This window comes from Balaenoptera borealis (assembly GCF_965194805.1).
Source record: "Balaenoptera borealis genome assembly, chromosome: 2".
NCBI lineage: Eukaryota > Metazoa > Chordata > Mammalia > Artiodactyla > Balaenopteridae > Balaenoptera > Balaenoptera borealis.
Genome location: NC_138867.1, coordinates 38,023,060 through 38,036,538, shown reverse-complemented (window position 1 = coordinate 38,036,538; position 13,479 = coordinate 38,023,060). Strand labels below are relative to the sequence as shown.

Here is a 13,479-nt window from a genome sequence, read left to right as displayed (position 1 = left end):
TATTTTTAAGTAAATCCCAAGTATCATTTTATTCATAAATATTTTAGTATATATTAGAGCAGATTCCCTGTTGAAGTCTATTTGTAGGAAAGTATTTATTCAATAAATATTAATTGAACATTCGTAGGCAGGCACTCTATTAAGCACTGAAGTAAAGATGAAGCGTTCTTGCAGTCAAGAGTTCACAGTCTAGTAGTCAGTCAGGCAAACAGGCAAATGAGATGAAAGCATGACCAGTAGTGTGTGTGTGTATGTGTGTGTGTGTGTGTGTGTGTGTGTATGTGTGTGTGTGTGCACGCACACGTGTAGTGCATGAGGTGATTCAGTAAACAGGCAAATAGAGTGGGTATGCATATACATCCACACTACTGACTGCTATGTATCGAGAGTTCAAAAAACTACAAGGCAAATACAGAACATCTTCCTGGAGCTTCAGTTTTACTCAAAGGTGTCATGGGGAGGGGGTGATAATTTTTATACTGAAGCAAACATATCACATGTGCTTTGGAGATAAAACAAAACTTCCAGGCAAGTTAGTTGTGCCTTTGTGGTGGACTGCCTTGGGCTTTACACACTCAGACCCCAGTGAGCAACACATTCATTCTCCTCTGTCTACTTGAGTGAAAAGATTTAGAAACAATTGGCTTTCTTTTGGGAGTAAAATTGTTTGCTCCTTACTTTAACCCATATTCCAAAATAAATTCCAGGTGGATTAAAGGGCTAAATGTAAGAAACCAAACTTTATATTTATTAAAAGAAAGTAGAAGGACAGTGTTTATAATCTTGTGATAGGGAAGGCCTTCTTAAGTACAATACAAAAAACTAGAAGGCATAAAGAAAAGTTTGATCAGCTTGAAATTTTTAAATGTATGTTAAATTTTAAATATTTAACTTTTGTTAAATTAGATAAAGTAAAAAAGACAAAGGCCTGGAAGAAAATATTGTACACTATAAATCATTAATAAAAAGACCAAAAAAATACCTAATAGAAAAATGAGCAAAGGATAAGAATGATTATGCCATGTAACCCATAGTATTTGAAAACATGTTCAACTTTACTACTTGCATCAAAGAAATGCAAATTAAAATAACAGTGATATAATATTTTTCACTCATCAAATTGTCAAAAGGTTGATAATATCTACTGCCAGCAAGGGTATGGGGAAAAGGGGTGCTTTCATAGTGTTGATTGGAGTGTAAATTGATTCAGCCTTCATGAAGGCCAACTTGATAATATCAAGTAAAATTGGCTAGAAATTCTGCTTCTAAGGTATCTATCCTAGAAAAATATGAGCACATATATACAAAGAAGCATGGCCAAGGATGTGGACTGTGGTCTTGTTTGTAGTAGCGAAAAACTGGAAGCAATCTAAATGTTCATCAGTAGAAAATGGTGAAATAAGCTATGGTGATCAGGTCGTGGGAATGCTGGAAGCAGTTTAAAAGAATGAGGAAGATGTAGACGCATAGAAAGACAGATATTGAAAGATCTCCAAAATGCTGTTGAGTGAAAAAAAAGTTGCATGAGAAGATGTACAATGATATCTTCTGTGTAAAGAACAAAAAACAAACCCCAAACCCAATTATATTACTGTATATAATACATGTGTAAATGCACAGGGAAAGATCTGGGCAGATAAAAACTAAACTGAAGTGGTTACTTTTGGGGAGGAATCTGGGATTTTGTGAGGGAGGAAGAGCCGGGAGGGACTGAAATCTTATATTTTTGAACTCTTCCCCCACCCCGCCAAAATGTAGTAATGTATCATTGCTTGTATAGTTAAAAATTTAAAGAGGAAAGATTGACAGGGACCGACAGTGTAAGTGCTTCCATAGAGATAAACACTTGGTGCTTTGGGTCCACATAAGGAAGGGTACCTGACTCTGTTTGGGAGGCTCCAGGAAAGCCTTCTGGAGGAAGACATGGCAGGAGGAGTTATGCAAAAGAGGGATGGATGTTAGAGGAGCATATAGCTAAGGGAACACTGTTCTTGCTCAACTCTTTGCATGGCTGGCCTCTTGTCATTAGAATTTCTATTTAAATGTCACCTCTTCAAGGAAGCTTTTCCTGACTGTCCACATTAAAGAAGCTACCCATGACACTCCCTATCAAGGTACCCTCTTTTTTCTTCTTGGCATTTAGTACTTTGTGACATTTTCATATTGATCAATGTTTGTTTACTAACTAACCCACCTAGAGGTAAGCCTTGTCTTGTTCAACACACTCTTTTGCTAGTGCATAGAACGGTAGATAAATGTCATCTAACTGGAGGCAAGAGTCTGGGGCCAGTATGGAATGTTGAAGGAAATGAAAATGCTGTGGTAGGCTGTAGTAGACTAAAACAGAGGTAGAATGGTGGGGGAAATGTCCAGAGAAGAGATTAGACCACCAAGTTGAGCCAGTTCATTAATGGAGCATGAGAAACCCTATTGCTTTTGGAGAGCCACTGAAGGATTGAAGTAGGGAAGTGACATATTTTTGTTAGGTCTTCTCAGAGGAAGATGAACTGAGATGGGGAAGCAGTGGCACTTCAAGCTGTAGAACCAGTTAGAAGACATGTATAGTAGTGCAGAGAAGTAAGTGTGAGGGCCAGGCAGTGGTAATGAGAATGGAAAGATAAGAATGGACCCAAGAAATATTAAGGAGACAGAACTAATGACTGATGGGATATTGGGGATGAGGAAGGAGTTGAAAATGATGCCAAGTTATTGAATTAATCAGTGAGTGGTGGTACCAGGCACTGGATTAAACCAAAAATTTTTTAAACCTGAAGTGTATTGATGATGGCATTTTTTGATCTTACCAAGAGATTTCCATAAAAGATTTAAATTCTATTATAGTTCCATCCCATCTGCCTGATAGTAATTGAAAGAAACTCTTAATTGTAAGATGCATCTTTATTTCAGAGAGGTTAAATTGTGAAAAATAAGCATTTTAGAATTGATGAAATTAGGGCAGTGGAAAAAGACAAGAACCTTCGAGGGACTCAGTATCCAATAGAGAAAGACATAAATAATTAAGGTGCGATATTTTGAGTGCCTACCATGTGACTTAGCCCACTGTGCTAATAAATGCTGAGGATACAGAGGTCAGCAAAACAGATTCAGCCCCTACCTTCACGAAGCTCCATTCTAGCAGAGAAGACCAACATTAAGTATAAAACATTAAATTGAAATTGTAATGGAAACCAAGAAGCAGGAATAGAGGTTTTCTGTGCTTGTAGACATAACTAGGGGATTTCACCTAGCGTATGGGACCTCCTTAATGGCTTCCCTGATGCTGAAGGAAAAGTAGGAGTTAGCCACACAAAGGGAGGTGATGGAGGGAGGGAGCTGAGTTCTAGGAAGAGGGAATAACATGTAAGGATTGACATATCAGAGGTAAATATGAAGTAGGAGAGAGGGAAAAAAAATGCAGACTTTGAAGGGAAGGTCATTTCATTTTGACATTGTTGAAGTTGAAATGTCTTTGTGATACCCGGTGGAGATTTAGATATTCAAGTCTACAGTCCAGGATAAAAGAGGAGAGACTATTTTTTGAGTACCATACTATAGACTAAATTCTGTCCCAGTTGCTTTATATATGTATTATTTCATTAATCCTCGGGACAATCTGGATGGTAGGTAGTATCCCCATTTCATAGGTTGTAGGCACTGAGACTTAACACAAGTTTGTATAACCTGCCCATCATTATAGTAGTAAGAGGCACACCTGTGATTTGAATCCAGCTCCGACTTTGAAGCTTATCTTCTCTCACTGATGGTAGAGTATGGGCAACACTCTCTTGTGGTTCAGTTCAGACCTCTACTACTACTTAGCCCTCAAGCCTCAGTTTCCTTATCTAAAAAATAGACATTAATAGTTCATATCTCTCAGGATTATTTTGAGGAGTAAATGAGATAATCCTTTGTAAACTACATAGTGTAGCACCTAGCACATAGTATCATCTGTTTAATAAATGTTAGTTGTTGCTGTTGTGATATTTATTATGAACACAGTTTTGGACCCTCCTGGGATTACCCAAGAAGAAACCGGGAAATCAGAAGAGAAGGCTTGAGACAGAGTCCTGGTAAACACTAGCATGAAAGAGTCTGAGAAAGAGGAAATTCAGAGGGAATAACAAAACAACATTTTTTTCTAATTCAAGAAGTTGAGCTTGTAAATAATAATATTGTCTTACACAAACTAGCAATTGTTCTTCCATTAATAAAATATAACAAAATGATATAGTCATTCAATTAAAATAGTAATTAAAACAGTTTTTTAAGCCTATTTAGCCGCCGCCGCCTTCTTTTTTTTTTTCTGTCTAAAGGGAAAAAGGGGCTTATGGTAGGTTTCCTGTTAATGCACAGGGAAATTAGTTTGTTAATTTGAATACAGGCAAGATTTAAATTGAGCAGTAAGTTATAGGCTATTAGAATGTAATTTTTGAGTAGGATAACTTTTGATAGGAGGAATTCTAGACTTTAAAAAAAAAAGGGAAAATGGAAAAGCATCATAAGATACCTTTTAAAGTTACCTTTTATGGGCTGTTGATTAACTTAAAATAACTGCTTGCCTTTTCACTGTATAAATACATACTTTAAGGAAAAAAAATAGCTAAGTAATAATGGCCAAAATTTATTATTGAATCTTTTTTAAAATTTTAAACTAATTTTCAGAGAGAAGAGAAAACTTATTCAGTAAATAACCTTCCTCCAGATAGACCAGGAAGTCCATTTTCTGTTTGTTCTCTAATTAAACAGGCAACCAGGTAAGTGCTTCACGTTCAACTGAATCAAGTGTTATGTGTCTGAGAAACTTGATACATTTTCTAGTGGTTAGGATAAGATTAAGAATTGGTAGGTACAGTGGAAATGTCTTTCGTAAAATCTGTCAACTTTTCTGGTCTCATCATTTATAAAATAAAGTGATCACAATGTCATTATAAGAGTACTTCTTGGCACTTCCCTGGTGGTCCAGTGGCTACCATGCTCCCAATGCAGGGGGGCCCCGGTTCGACCCCTGGTCAGGGAACTAGATCCCACGTGTTGCAACTAAGAGTTCACATGCCACAACTAAAAGATCCTGCATGCCGCAGCTAAAGATCCCACATACCACAACGAAAATCCCGTGTGCCACAACTAAGACCCGGCACAGCCAAATAAATAAATAAATATTAAAACAACAACAACAGCAACAACAAAAAACCCAATTATTATTAAAAAAAAAGTACTTCTGGCTTTGAAATTTGAAGTTAAATATGGAGAAACATCCGCATATGGCAAGCAACTGCTGGAAGGAAATAAGTGCCTTTTCTCTAGGTAAGTGTGGCATCATTATTGTTCCTTGGAATCAAGTTGAAGATTTGATGATACATTTGAATTTTCATACTTCTTTATTATCCTAGGAGTAATAACAATTTCTGAGAATGAACAGAAGGTGAACTGTAGTTTGGTTCTTTGGTTCCTATGTTTTTTAATTCATTAATCAGTCTGTGGCACTGAGAGGAATGAAAGTGGATTGTTGAATTAAATTATTTGTTTTATAAACTTATGTTTAAGCAACTTCTAAAGTAGATTTGAAGGAGCAGAACTGGTTATTTGATTTTCTAGGGACAGTTGATTCACATCCCCACCACTCTTAGACTATGCTAAACCTTTCAGGTGCTGTGAATCTGTCACTTCTTAAAAAGGAGCAAATTCTGAAAATCCTCTCCATTTCATTGCTAAAAATTAGAGGAATAACCTTAACTATGTAAGATTAGCACAAAGGGAAGCAACAGTAGTAGTTCCCTTCTAGGGGCTTAAGGAAGAAAGAGGTCCAAACATATTTTTGTGGAAATGAGTTACTTGCCCAAAATGTTGTATAGCGGTGAGAATGGGTTGCTAGAATTGGAAAATGACATTATTTGCAAATGTTTAAGTAGTATTTTTCTTGTTCACAGAATTCTTCAGCATTGTGCCAAGATGAAGCTTTCTTTAAGCCATAACTATCATATATGCTGCTGGAAAATGGTATCTTAAATTATTTTAAAAGCAAGATATTTTTAATTGCTTTATTATTTGTATACATACGCATAAGTTCAAATTACTTTCATCTAAGTCATGTGAGAAAGTCTTTGTAATATTAATACTGGTTTATTTAAAAAATCCATTTAATAGATAAACACTGCAAAATTGGGCTTTTATGTTATACTTTTACTGTATATAGTTTGTTGTTTCTTTTTTCTTAGAGGGGGAGGGCAGGGGAATTTATTGGATTTGAAGTATGTGAAAACATAGTTATTTTGAAACATATTACAGTATTCATTCTATTTCCATAACTGTAAAAGTAAATTTTTTTTAATGCTGACTTGGAGGAAGTGATTCTCAGACCTTGATTTCTTATCTATACTGCTTTGATTATAAACCTATATGTTGCTGTAGTTCCTAATCTTTGTCTATTTTCTATGTAAGGTTCAGCAGAATGGTGACTTTCCAAAGGTATTAGTACTTAATCTGCTTACAATAGACTCTTTTGGGTAGCCACTTCTGGAAAAGTCAAAACATCCATAAGGATTCTACAATATTCAACTTCTGAATGAGAATCTGAAGTTGCCTCAGTGTTCATTAATCATTTCAATCTTATTAGTGGATAACTCTCTTTCCTGCTATTTTTGTTTTCTGGTTTTAGGTACCTGGGATAAATGATAGCAATATACTACCTTTGCTTTTGAGAGAATCGTTCATACCCAACGTGGGAAGATTTCTTGCATACTCTGATGACAAAGTACATGCTGTCTTTTTAGATGGCATTACTCTAACCATGAATTGGAATTTCAGCTCTCTTATTGAAAAGAGACAGGTAATTATACTTCAGACTGAAATCTATTTTTTATTTATTTATGTTTAATCTGTGGAAATAGTACAAAGAAAATGAAGTACCACAGTATCTCTATTTTTTAAAGTATAAAATCTGTCAAGAGGCTTTACTGATCTCATTGGATTTCCTAGCAGAAATCAGAAAGGTGTGACAAATCGTCATTTTTATAAAGGTAACTCATTATAGAGAGAGGGACTAGTATTTTTGTTCTTTTGATAATTATCTATATAAGGGTGGTGGTTAAATAATACCCATATCCCATGTAAAATAAAACTTTTAAGTTAGTCAAAATAAAGTTTTAATGATTCATCTACTTCTTATTTTTTTTTTTTTTTACTGAAAATTAATTAAAAAGAAGGTTTTGTTTTTCAGTTCTAGAATACTAAAACTTACCTTTCCTCCTTGCTTCTTAAGGTAAATCGAGGTCTCAATTTAGGTTGGTGTAAGTTAACTTTTCCTGATGGACAAAATCAGTTAATTCAGATTCAACACCCTGGACCATATGAAAGGTACTGGAAAGCAGTTAAAAAAATAATTTCATGTTAGTAAACAACTTCCTTTTAGACAGAGAGGAAGCATAAAAACATTATTTAAATGTTGTATATATTTTTAGTTTTTCCATGTGGAAAATGTGCATAAAGTCATTTCAGCGGGTTTCAGTAGCTGCATTGTTTTTGTTTTTGTTTTTTTGGCCACACCACGTGGCTTGTGGTATCTTAGTTCCCGACTGGGGATCGAACTCGCGCCCCCTGTAGTGGAAGCGCCGAGTCTTAACCACTGGACCTACAGGGAATTCCTCAGCAGGTTTCAGGGTTTACAGTTATATTGGTCTCTAGCATAACTAAATAGATCAGGTCAGCTTTAATCATTTCCATTTGTATTCTAGTGATTTTTCAAAATAAATGTGTTATAACTGGCTTGCTGTGGAGGTTGGACTGTGGTCAGCTGTGTTAACCAGTTAACTAATTAATCCCCTAACCAATTTAAACTAAGGCTTACAGCCACAAATAACTAAACTTATGTATATTTCTGTAAAGTGAAATAAAACAAACTAGCTAATGATTATTCTTAAAATGGAGAAGATTCTTGAAATCAGCTTTTTATGAATATGCTTTTTCTCTTTTGGCTTATGTAATTTGTTATAATAATCATTCTCCTTGTGATGTTCTTGACATGTTAGTGATTTTACTTGAGGATGGTCACAAAACAATTGCTTTTTTTACCTCTTGAATTTATTTTTCTGTTGGGATTTATTGCATTTTGGTTTAAATGCTCCAACATTCATTGCTAGTTTGAATAATTGGCCTCAAAAGATAGTGTCTATTTAGCAAACATTAACTATTTATTTCAGCCAGTCACTCCAAATCATTCATTTTATTGAACTTGATACTTGTTTTGTGTGTTTGATGAGTTATACGTAATTCTGGATGTGTGTGTGTGCATTAATAGCTGTGTTCTGGTTTAAATTTTAGAAAGCAAATGCTCACTTAGTCTTGTGTGTAAAGACATTTTCATGGTAAAATTTAATGAAATTCATTTTACTTTGAAAAACTAAAAGGAGAATTTAGACATTTGAACTTTGAATGAAATCCAAGTGTTAACCTATGTTCTGATTCTTATATCTCATCTTTATTAATCATGAATGTGAGTAAATCATTTTATTCCTGATGAGTGAGAAAAACTTGCTTTTCTTTTTCCAATGAAAACGATTTAAAAAATTGCCCTACTTTAGAATTTTTTCTTTATTCTTTTTTCCCAAACCGTCTTAATGATTTTTCCAATTTTTAAATACTTTTATAAATATTCTACAAGTTCGTTTTTCAAATATCTGTCTTAATGTATTCGATCTAGATATGTGACAACAGTAATATCATGGTGCAGAAGACTGACCCAGGCTAGCCAGAAAGAAATGCCTACACATCCTTCATCTTCTGTTCCGGAAGAAAACTGGTATTTGTATTTATTTTAAACTTAATCTGTGTAGAAGAGCCAAGTAATCCTCAAAAATTAAAATGTTAAAAGGTAAACTGACTCTTTTTCCCAAAAAAACTTTCTCTTAAATATATTTAACTCCTATGATGTTTTGATAGCTTAAATCTTGAAAATAATTTATCTTTAATTGGATATTTCATTTATTACAATTCATCACAGTATATTTCATCTGAAGATTTGAAAACTTCATATCAAAATGGGTGACTCTTTTAGTGTAATAAATTCATCCTGAAAACTTTATGGAAAAATTTAGAGGACATATATTTTTTTATCTTAGTAATATTAAAGGATATAAAATGTTGACTAACATAACAAGCTTTCAGAAAAAGTTGATTTTTAAATAATTTCTATTATATTAATTGCCTCCCCTAAATTAATTGATAAATCAACAAATAAAGCAAGATTTCAGTCCCTCCTGTGTGCCCTTCAGTGTGTCGGGGACTAGAACTGGGCTTCGAAGGAATATTTAGGGAAATTACGACATTTTAGGGAGGAAGCAAGGGCAGAGGTAAAAAAGGGTATTTTGGCTTGTGGAGATAGTAAGAAGTTAGTTTTTTTTTTTTTTTTTTAATAATTTTTTTAAAATTAATTAATTAATTTATTTATTTTTTGGCTGTGTTGGGTCTTCGTTGCTGTGCGCGGGCTTTCTATAGTTGCATTGAGCGGGGGCTACTCTTTGTTGCAGTGTGCTGGCTTCTCATTGCAGTGGCTTCTCTTGTGGAGCACAGGCTCTAGGCATGCGGGCTTCAGTAGTTGTGGCACGTGGGCTCAGTAGTTGTGGCTCGCAGGCTCTAGAGCGCAGGCTCAATAGTTGTGTCACACGGGCTTAGTTGCCCCGCGGCATGTGGGATCTTCCCGGACCAGGGGTCGAACCCGTGTCCCCTGCATTGGCAGGCGGATTCTTAACCACTGCGCCACCAGGGAAGTCCAAGAAGTTAGTTTTTATGGAGCAGACACTTATCTGCTTGGGTGTAGTGTGACTTTGATGGACAGGAATAGACCTTGTCATCAATAGAGGAATTCAGACTTCATGGAATTACAAGTTCCTATATGGAAAAATGACAAGAAGAAAGAGCCTTAGGAAGGTTAGTGTCACTGCAAGAGTATAATCTGATTATATTGGAAAAGAAGGATATCAGGAACAATTTAGGAAGCTTTAAATTAAAGTAAGTTGTAAGAGGACTTACCTGGTGGTCCAGCTGTTAAGACGCCGATCTCTCAATGCAGGGGGCCCAGATTGGATCCCTGGTCAGGGAACTAGATCCCACATGTCGTAACTAAGAGCCCACATGCTGCAGCTAAAGATCCTGTGTGCTGCAACTAAGACCTGGCACAGCCAAATAAATAAATAAACAGAATAAAGTAAGCTGTAAGGTGTCTTAGTGCATGGTGCATGGTGAAAAAAATATAGAAACAATAAGCTTGATTCTTATCCCCTTTTCCTAAGTTACTTAGAGAAAGAAGTACAATCAAATCAGTAGATGTTATTTGAATATCCAGATATCTTAAGGATTCAGCTTTCCAGGTCCCTCTCTTCAGCTACAGTTTGGGAGCAGAAAAGTTGCCTTAATAGCTAGCAAAAAACATAGTTGGGAAGAAAGGGAAATTGTACATGGCTATAAAACTGGTTACTTCATCATTGCTCAGCTGGCAAAGTTTGTAAAATGCCAGCCTTTTTATATGAGAGCTTAGAAGAGGATAACTGTCAAGACAAACTCAGAAGCGAGGGGGTAAGAGAAGTACAGATTGGTGAAAGCAGCTATGGGTGGAAGCAATGCGGAGCAGAGGGGAGGCAAAGGAATTGAGGAGTGGGGAGGGGAGATACAGCACTTGAACAGCTCCATTCCCCTCCCGAAGCCTAAGACATCTCCACTGTGATTCTTGTTTTCTTGTCAAAGTGGATAGGTTGAAGGGAGAGAAGAGATCACATAATAAACAGCTACCTAAATTGTATTTCAATATTTTATTTCCAACTCACCTTATATTATTAGCTTACTCGTTCAACTTTTTAATAGGGATGCTTGTCAAAAAATAGTACTGGAGATATTTCATAAGACGTTGGTTTATCATGTGAGTGACAGTATTAAAGGTAGTTTGTATGGTTCTGGGTGTACCCAGAAAATGTGTCTCATGTTTAAAAAAGGCGGGGGGAGTGTGTTTTGCAATGACGAAGAGTCAGCGGGTTTTGGAATAAGTCACATCCAGGTTTTTACTACAGATGCTTAAAATGATGAAAGATCTCTTTTATTCTCCGTTCATAGGCTGGAGTACAAGGAAAGAGTGCAGGCTGATGAGGTGCATGTGGTCCATTGTCTGCCAGTAAAGCAGACAAGTCGTATACCCTATTGTGAGCTGTGAAAAGACTATTCTAGTGACTTGAATAAAGAGATGTTTGCATGAATGTCCTCATTAATTTTGCAGAGCTAGTCCAGTTACACTATTTTCTAGTTGTGTGCCGCTGCTCATACTTCATCTAGTGATGAGGGAAAACACAAAGAACACACACATAAGAGGTTCTGCTGGATTTGTGTACATTTAGCCTTCTATCCCATACCAGTTGCCCCAATATCTGTTTCTATGGAACATGGTAAGGGCTAATGTTCATATATTAACCCTTCAAGTCAAGAAGAGAATGTTTAGTATACTGTGCTTAAGAAAACAATTAAATGATTAGGTAGTCTATTCCAGAAGAAATTTAATAGAAAATAGTTATTATGTTTTCACACCTAATTCAATCGTATAAAAAGTTGGCCCTGGAGACCATCCATTCCCTAAGAGTTCCATATAAATGAGGTCTTACTATATGTGTAAGATCCCTTCTCCTCCAAAGAAACTATCTAGGTATGAGGATCAGAAAATTAAATAGTTCAAGAGAAAGCATTACAAAGAAGTTTATGATTAATTAACATACTGCTGTAGGAATTCTAAGGAGAGAGTATTTCTTTCATAGAAGTGATGAGATTTTAGTAGGTTTTTAAAGTTTTGTAAACCTTGAGGAGGAAAGTAGAAGATATGCCACGTCAGTACTGAGTTGTAGCAGGAAGGCCCATTACCTTCAAACCTCAATACTTAATTCAAAAGTCCTGGAGGTGGAGGACTTTAATTCACTTGCCTTACTCATGAAAGGCACTCAGTAAGTATCAGTTGAGTCAAGGTGATTTGTTGCTAAATAAAGCCAATATAAAGAGAATTCTTAACCTCTAGGTTCTTATGTCAAAAATTCTAACCTTTATGAAAAAAAAAATTAAGTATGCTTATTTGAAATATTGTGGATATAAAAGAATGAGACAACTAGCATGAGGTTTTTTTTTGCACAGGTCTGTGGCTTCTGAACTTGAAAAGATACAGAAGTTTAACTGTATCCTTTAAACAGAATGTATTGTCCTGCATAATTTCTCCCTTTCCATTGTAGGCTTAATTCATGACTCTGTACTTTATATTAATCCATACTTATATATTACAGAGCTTTATTGAATAATATTTAAGATTGTAATTTAAGATGTATCTTGTCTGTAGGAGGTACATCATGTTAGCATTTGTACTCTTCATTGGGTTTAACTCAGCAAAGGACAGTGAACCAGGGTTAAGATATCCTATGGAGACTTTCACACTTAAATAATTATATTCTAAATTATAACTGGGAACTATCTCTGACTTCTTTCTTTTTTAAAATTTGTAGGATTTTTATATACTATTATTTGTAAAAAATTTCAGCTTTATTGAGGTATAATTGAAAAAATTATAAGATACTTAAATAGTACATCATAGTGACCTGACACACATACACATTGTGAAAGGATCACCTTATCTTGTTAATTAACACATATATCACTTCACATATCTATCTTCCTCCTCTCCTCTATCTCACCACCCCTCCCGGGGGAGGGGGGTGGTGAGAACATCTGATTTCCACCCTCCCAACAAACCTCAGTCATACAACACAGTATTATCAACTACAGTCACCATGTTATACATTAGATCCTCAGACCTTATTCATCTTATAGCTGAAAGTTCATATGCTTTTACCAACCTCTCCTTCTTTCCCCACCCCCAGCCCCTGGCAACCACCAGTCTACATTCTGTTTCCATGAGTTTGACTTTTTAAAAAATTCCACATATGAGTGACACCATGTAGTATTTGTCTTTCTCTGTCCAGCTTAGTTCACTAAGCAAAATGCCCTCAAGTTCCATCCGTGTTGTTGCAAATGGCAGGATTTCCTTCTTTCTCATGGCTGAGTAGTATTCCATTGTGTGTATGTATATGTACCACATCTTCTTATCTGTTCATCCAACAATGGACACTTAGGTTGTCTCCATATCTTGGCTATCGTGAATAATGCTGCAGTGAACATAAGAGTACAGCTATCTCTTCAATAGACTGTTTTCATTTCTTTTGAATATATACCCAGAAGTAAGATTGCTGGATCATATGGTAGTTCTATTTGTAATTTTTTGAGGAAACTTCCATACTGTTTTCCACAGTGGCTGTACTAATTTATATTTCTACCGAGGTACACAAGGGTTCTCTTTTCTCCACATCCTTACCAACACTTGTTATGTCTTATCTTTTTGATGATAGCCATTCTAACAGGTGTGAGGTGATATCTCATTGGTTTTGATTTGCATTTCCCATGATGATTAGT

At 35.6% G+C, this 13,479-nt stretch overlaps 1 protein-coding gene across 4 annotated transcripts in view; it reads left to right on the top strand.

The window, feature by feature from the left end:
* The window catches only part of LOC309624288 (uncharacterized protein C5orf34 homolog), a 38,575-nt gene that overhangs the window by 21,161 nt on the left and 3,935 nt on the right, over positions 1-13,479 (top strand). For 2 of the 4 annotated variants that reach the window (XM_082382305.1, XM_082382304.1), the window contains exons 7-12: positions 4,663-4,754; positions 5,928-5,997; positions 6,656-6,826; positions 7,259-7,353; positions 8,696-8,794; positions 12,154-12,194. In XM_082382305.1, the coding sequence (XP_082238431.1) occupies positions 4,663-4,754; positions 5,928-5,997; positions 6,656-6,826; positions 7,259-7,353; positions 8,696-8,794; positions 12,154-12,194 (568 nt within the window). Of the gene's footprint in view, positions 1-4,662; positions 4,755-5,927; positions 5,998-6,655; positions 6,827-7,258; positions 7,354-8,695; positions 8,795-11,097; positions 11,238-12,153; positions 12,195-13,479 lie in introns of those variants that run through there. The other 2 variants (XM_082382306.1, XM_082382307.1) reach the window with 2 other exon arrangements.